The sequence below is a fragment of the Eurypyga helias genome, unplaced genomic scaffold, assembly GCF_000690775.1.
Source record: "Eurypyga helias isolate BGI_N326 unplaced genomic scaffold, ASM69077v1 scaffold14449, whole genome shotgun sequence".
Lineage (NCBI taxonomy): Eukaryota > Metazoa > Chordata > Aves > Eurypygiformes > Eurypygidae > Eurypyga > Eurypyga helias.
In genome coordinates this window covers 4,712-12,264 of record NW_010271493.1, presented here as the reverse complement: position 1 = coordinate 12,264, position 7,553 = coordinate 4,712, and the positions used below count along the sequence as shown (strand labels likewise).

The following is a 7,553-nucleotide window of genomic DNA, read 5'->3' as shown; positions in this document are numbered from 1 at the left end:
GCACTGACCCCTGAGGGACACCAGTTATACTTCTTCCTCAGTTTCAGCATGCCAAATAGCTTGTCAAACGTCATTTGGACAGGCAATCTCTGGCTGTATCAGAAATTCAGACAGTAATATTTTCACCTCAGTCCAATGTTTTATCTTCCTGAAATTTTTCAAGTTTAGGGGTTTGTTTTTTTCTTTTTTTCTTTTTAAATACAATTTATGTTTATTTAAGTACAAGACTCAAATTCTAAATCATGGTAATATAAACCGTAATTGATTTTATACCACAAACACTTCTCAAGTGAACTGCAAGCTGGAAGAATAAATGCTAAGGTGGCTTATAATGATAAGAACTTGACTATTTAGAGAAAACACAACTTTAACATGAAACAAATTGCACATAGGCATTCCAATGTTGACAAGAACCCCTTCTGTGTATGACTCACACAGAGCATTCTTCTTCAAAAGCTTTTCATGCACTCCCGAAATTGACACTGACTAGAAACAGAAGAATAATTAAGCCTAAGAATCCTTCCTTCTTCCCTTACCTTTCAACCACACATCACTTTCCTTCCTCCACATAACAAAAAGAATGCAAAGCCCTGTAACTTCCAACATTTCAAGAAACAAATTCCTTTTATAGGCCTGATTCTGCAAGATGATGCAGAGGACTCAGTTCCTGTTAAGACCTGAAATACCTGAATAAAACCACCAAAATCTCCAAAAGATTAAAACTTGCATATTTTTGTTTGTTAGAAAATACAGTAAAGTTCATAATACAAGACATATTTGCAGAAAATTAATTTTTACAATTAGCACCTGCCACATCTTTGCTTTTTCAGCACTTGCATATATACTTCCTTTAGTTTCTGGTACAATGGATAATCCCTCTCTCAGATATTCACCCATTTACTGCCATGCATTAGTGCCATCTTACAATTTTTAAGCCAAGAAAGCTTTGTTTCCAGCTTCTCTACTGTCCCATAATAAAGCCCAAGATGTACACTGAATTATGACAAGAAGGAGCAGAAGCTTTAAAGATATATGCATCTGCCTTTCTTCAGCTTTCATTAACCACACAAAACTTTCTGAAATTAGAAGAAAACTTTACCTGTGACATCTGCCTTTTGGTATTAAAAAAAATGAAAAATTTATTCTGCTCTTTACCCCATCTCATCATCTCAAGCTTAAGAGCTTTAGGAAAGGATGCAAATTAGAATCTCAGCTTACCAAGAACACCACATGTTTTTACCAGTTGTTCGGGTGGAAACAGACTTGTATCTTCAGGCAGATACTAGATGTGCGAATTTCTGTGCTAAATTCTCTGTTACTACCTGCCTCCAAAATACTAGAACCCCTGAATGTAAGTGAGAAAGATGTAGAAGATCCAAGAAAGGTATCTGCAGGTAGATTTTTATGGATAAAAAACTATTAAGAAGGTAATAACCTTGCATCTGACGTCCAATTTTCTGGTTCCACACAATACAAAAATTTCTCCTGTTGTACAGAAATAATCTTTCCCTTTCGCACAACAGTAACTAAAGGAAATCCTTTATGGAGAATCCAAGTTTTCATCAACTTTTTTACGTCTAGGGTTCCATTGGTAATCTGTAAAAAACAATCATAATATAACAAGAAAATAGCAAATGGAGAACACATTTTAAAACCTTACTCCTTAATTTACCAAGTAAGGAATGGCACGATTCTGCATCTCTAAACGATCACTTTGACAGTGAGCATATAAATTATCTAAGCAACAATTTAGTGGTTTTTATTCTCTGAGTTTAAGGAATCCTATCCATGCAGTAGAAAGACAAATTGGAAACATCAGGGAGTTTGAACTGGTATGTCATGGAAGTGGAGAAGAGAATGTTACAGAAAAGAAAGTTATGGCAAGCTCCCAAGCTCCCTCCTACCCTCTGTCATTCCTTACCGATATTCTGATATTCTGTGGGTGTTTCAGTTAAGAGATCTTCTTTTAATTCCAAAATTAATATTAGAAATTGAAATAAAGTGATGGCGTTTGTACAACAAAACCAGCATATCCTTTATGTCTTTTTTTTTTCCCCTCCCACTTAATAGCCTTTGCATAGCTTAACCTCCAACCACTTCTAATCTTTCAGGAACTGTTTATACTACAATATCCTCACTGAGGGACAAGTACTTTATAATGCCTACATACCACTGCCTCTTTATTAGCAGAGATAATCATCCAACCTGAAAAAGACAGCCTCCCCTAACTTCTGAAAATATGTTTTAGGTTGAGCTATCAGGAATATAAAGAAATTAATATATCATTTATATATTGATTTATGCTATGATATATCATTTATATATGATATATATCATGTATCATAACTTTCACTTATCTATACTGTGGCTTTCTCTAGTTTACCTCATGAGCATCTTAAAACCCACTGTTCTCTGTTCAAGCCAACAATAACATGTACAGTTCAACCTCATGGTAAACTGACACATTATTTACATAGAGAATGACCATAAACTTTAAATAGGGGTTTCAATTCCAGAGAAGCAATTCTCTATCAAAAGTTTAAGATTTATAGAATTTGAAGTCTACATGTTTTTTACTCCCAAAACCCACTCTTGGCTAAACCCTCTTCCTCCATTTTATTATCACAAGCAATCATTGTTACTACAATGTTACATTATGCGATCCTTTCTTAAATTGCCTAAGATGGGCCAAAACCATGCTCTTTCTTTTGCCACTAGCTTTTCCTTTCCTTCCTGTTACACTTTGAACCCACAAAGAAATCTGCAAAATCAGTGCTAGCCAGCCAAAGGGGGGAAAAAAAAAACCCACAACAAAAATGAAAACCCCAAACTCAAGATGAAAGAACTATTAAGAGATCAGGAAACTAATTAAGTCAACTACTGGCACCTTGTCAACTTGATTGTTTTGCATCTCAGTCTCTCTGCACTAACATTATAAGACACCTAAAGACTGGCAGAAAAATTTGTGTCTAATCTGTACAGAGACATGAGTAAATTCAAAATTTGCTCTACTGAAATTGTTCTATTCCAAAGTAGAACCCTCTCCAATCACCTGAAATTAAAGCACTTTATTAGAAATTATAGGTTCACAGTTTCATCATAGCAAAAATTGTATTGACATTAACTGATTTTATTATCTTCTTTGAAGAGCAGCTTCTAACTCTAGTTAAAGCCAGACATGAAAATGACTTCTTCCTTCTAGGCAAGGTATACAAAAGGTTTGCTTGCTGTGTAACAGATACTTCTTTCAATTTACATGCAGTTTTCTCGTCTTCACTCAAACTTTGTCAATTTCCACAGATAAGGTTAAAGACTTATAAAATAATTGTGCATTTCACTATGCATTTTCACAGCAAACTAGTGACTGTGTATGACTAAACACACAAATTTACAGCCACCTGTGATAGCTGACAATAACAGCAGGTCCAGTTCAGCATAAGTATCATGAGGTAGATGCCAAGAACCAAAGCTAGACCTGATCACTGCCTACAACTACCTGAAAGGAGGTTGTGGAGAAGTGGGTGTTGGTCTCTTCTCCCTAATGACAGATGATCGGACGAGGGGGAATGGACTCAAGCTGCGCCAGGGGAGGTTTAGATTGGATGTAAGGAAGAAGTTCTTCACTGAAAGGGTTATCACACACTGGAACAGGCTGCCCAGGGAGGTGGTGGAGTCACCATCCCTGGATGTGTTTAACAGACGGGTGGATGAGGTGCTGAAAGATATGGTTTAGTGGCGGACAGATACAGTTGGACTGGATGATCTCTAAGGGCTTTTCCAACCTAGTGATTCTGTGATTCTATGATTAAGTTAGCATCTGCCTAGCACTCAGCTTCTGTGAGGGAACCTAACGTATTTCAGAGACATAATACATACTGTACTGTTTCACATGAAAATCTGTTCCCTTTCCTTATACCACCACCTTGTCACTCGCTGAGGATATTCAGCAGCTCTTTCTTGTTGGGACCATGCTCGCTCTTCCACTCTCCCTCTTGTACATATCTTCCCCTGCATTCTCTCCCCCTTCAACCCCTCCACCTCACTCCTTCCTTGTTCACCCTCCCCCTCAACCTGCTGCCTCTCCCTCATTAACCACATGCAATCTCTCACCCCTGCCCTCCCCATCTCCCACAGGCTTGCTGACTGTATTTGCTCTTTTCCCCCCGCAACCTGCTGCCTCTCCCTCATTAACCACATGCAATCTCTCACCCCTGCCCTCCCCATCTCCCACAGGCTTGCTGACTGTGTTTGCTCTTTTCCCCCCGGTGCTGGTTTCAGGCAGGAGCAAGCTCCTTTCCTTCACAGTGCTGTGGGCTGGCCCAAAGGCCAGAGGATCATTAGCTCCTTTGTTAGCAGTGAGGCAGGTTCCTTTGTTAGTGGGGTGGGGGGGGGCTGCTGGCTTTTTTTCCTGGTTGTGTGTTGTTTTGGGGCTCTCAGGCTGGGATTCTCACTCCTCTGGGGACCGACTCTGTGTGGGTTGGTGCGTGGTGAGCAGTTGTATCATATGTTCTATTTTCTATTATTTTAATTACTTACTAGTAGTAGTATCGTTAGTATTAGTATCACTATAATCTTCATTTCTATTATTAAATAGTTCTTATCTCAACTTTATGAGCTTTCCTTGTCTTTTACTCCAACTCTCCTCCTGCACTGGGTGCAGGCGGGATGGGAGGAGGTGGGGGGAGTTGAGCGAGCAGCTGTGTGGTACTTAATTGCAGATAAGGTTAAACCACAACAACCCCCCACTCCATTTAATCAGGCACATCCTTATGCCTGCCACGCTATCTGAGAGGTGCTGAACTAAACTGTCCCAACAATCTGTTTTCTTACAGTTCCAGCACTGCTTGCTGACACACAAGCTATCGCATTACTAGAGAGAATCCCAAGAGGCGTACAAAGTTTGGATTCAGCTATTCCTTGAAAGTTAATTTTTGTCCTGCATTTAAGATAATTATTATAATTCTGGTCTTAGCATACTAACAATGCAACTCTAGAGAGCCTACATATATACTGATATGTCCACACATGTGGATATGCATGGCAGTGCATACTCATTTCGAGCACTTTTTTGGGATGATACTCAGCGATATCCTAGAAGCTAAAGGAATCTTCATATTCATACGACAGAACTTTGGACTATGATGAACAAGAACTTCAGAGTATTTACCTGTAGTCTATTATCTTATTTCTTTCATAAACAAGGAAATAAATCAAAATCTATAACACAGAGAAGTGAAAAAACAAGAACACCATATCAAAGGATGGATACCTCATTCATGCTGTCCCACAAGTCATCACTCTGGGCAGATCCATAGTTGTGATTATGCAAGTATACCTCAATGCCAGCTTGGAAAACATCCTTAGTGAGATAGTGCTTCAGCATCAAAAGAAGGGAAGCCCCCTTAAAAAAAAAAAAGAGAGAGAGAAAGAATTGGTAAATTAAAGCATATGTATATTATAGCTCCTTCACAGTGCAAGAATAACTCAGAAGCTAGCAGATTTTATTCCAAATGACATCGTTTGAATAATTACCTCAACACTCAGCTCCCTTGGGAAAATATTTTTTTAATATTTCAGAAGCTCCAAACAGAGTTACAAAACAGGCTAATAGATCTTAACATTTTTTCTAATTAACATAATCTCAAAAATGTTGCCGTCTTACTATATGTCTCTGCTGGCTGCCATATTTCAATAGCTGCATTTATGAGTCAGTGCTTTAACAGTCATAAGATTTTCAGTTATATCATAAAACTAAAAATAGAGGAAAGAGATGAGATATACTTAGTAGGCTGGAATTGACTGTAGGAGGAAAAGAGCATTTTGACTGTGTTTAAATACAATCATCTTTTGTTTAAAAAAGCAGTAACTGAGTAGTTCTGGTATCAAAGTGGACACGAATGTGTAGACAGAAAGGTGTTGGTTTTGCCTTTTTTAATATAGCTGAAAGCCATTTTCTTTTCATAGAAATGTTTCTGTGTCACAGCCATTAATAAATAAATTGCCTGAGAACTTGCATACTGTACAACTGAATGCCAGTGAGCAGCCATAGGTCATGAAAAGTTTAATGGTGTACTTTGTATTTTTGGTACTATTGTTGATAGAGGATCAAGAAAAAAAATAAAATATTTTAATGAGAGCATGTATGGTTCTTACACATTCCAAATTCAAGATTTGGAATTTAAGTAACATCTTGCCTGAAACTGAGGGCTGCCTGGTTAATGTAATTATTCATGAAACTGCAGGAATACCTCTACTATACTTTTTAATAATATGTTCGTCATTTCTTCTCTTGCATTCATCCATACCTAAGCTATAGCTCTACTAATTTGTTTTTCCTAATGTTTTATCTTCCCAAACACTCTGTGGTTGCAGGTGGATTGTAGTCCCACCCTTGAGTGTTAGGTTTACTGACAATCTACATAAGAACCAGGTTAAAAACAATTTTGTACAATAATTCCTATTACAGACAGTAAATGTAGCAATGACCAACTAATCTGTGTCAGCTGGTAGTATAGTAAAACAAAGAAAGTTGTACAGTTCCATGGCAGACCATCCTTAGCTGATTAGGGACCATGTTGCAAGTGTCTTCTCACTTAAACTGCCAATCGTGTTAGTTAACCTTCAAGGCCAAGAGTAGTGGAATACAAAGACTGCATGCATGAATGAAGAGCTTTACAATGAAGCTGAAAAATCAAACATCTCTGTTCCTGTAGTTCAGAAAACAGAGATCAAAATAAATGGAGGCACATCACTATTGTAGGTTCATTTGGCATCTCGGACTACTTGAGGATGCCAGACAACCCATGCTGATCAGTCGAGACTTACAAAAAGAAATCAGAGGAGACAAACCAAGATAGCTGCATTCCACTGAGCAGATGAAGATGTAGTATTTGACTGTTTTCAAGTAAACACTAGCTGTCCCCATGGTTTCTTATTAGATGACAGTACAAGCATAGACAGATAGTGGGGGAAAAAAATGACAGCTAATCCAAAAGGTGTAAAAGGTTTTACCCCAATACTACCAAAATCACATGACACAGTATTTTACTTTGTGCTGAAGCATGCAGCAAGCAGAATGGTGTTAAGGACACAAATACACATACATCATCTTTACCTAATTAAAAGCTAAATAGACATTCAGAAACACTACTAAAAGAACCTGCATTGTTTGTGCTAGGTGTAAATTACCCCCGAACAATTGTCAGTACATGCCTACTTACTCATGATTCCACATTCATGTTTACAATAGCTAATATATCACTTTTAAAATAATTTTTAAAGTTACCTTGATATAAGAAAGTGTATCAAACATTTCTTCAATTTGCTCTGAAGACTGAACAGCGGAAGAGACTGGATGTGAAGAATTCAAGGAATCCTTCATCATAGCCTTGAAAATTAAATTAAGGAAATCTTCATCCTAGAAGAGAAACATTTATAAGTGTTTGAGAAGCTAGAACATACACAGTGAGCAGAACAGTAAAAGTTGTCTCTGCTTTGTTCTTACATGCCATTCCTTGCTGTCCTGCCAATGGAGACAGCAAAAAATCAAGTCA

At 37.7% G+C, this 7,553-nt stretch overlaps 1 protein-coding gene across 1 annotated transcript in view; it reads right to left on the bottom strand.

Annotated features, from left to right (window-relative positions):
- Nucleotides 1-1,435: 1,435 nt before the first annotated feature.
- The window catches only part of LOC104515017 (leucyl-cystinyl aminopeptidase-like), a gene marked incomplete at both ends in the record, with an annotated part of 9,547 nt that continues 3,429 nt past the window's right edge, over nucleotides 1,436-7,553 (bottom strand). Inside the window, 3 exons of the mRNA XM_010158843.1 lie at nucleotides 1,436-1,596; nucleotides 5,270-5,401; nucleotides 7,286-7,417. Coding sequence (XP_010157145.1) covers nucleotides 1,436-1,596; nucleotides 5,270-5,401; nucleotides 7,286-7,417 — 425 coding nt within the window. The remainder of the gene's footprint in view (nucleotides 1,597-5,269; nucleotides 5,402-7,285; nucleotides 7,418-7,553) is intronic.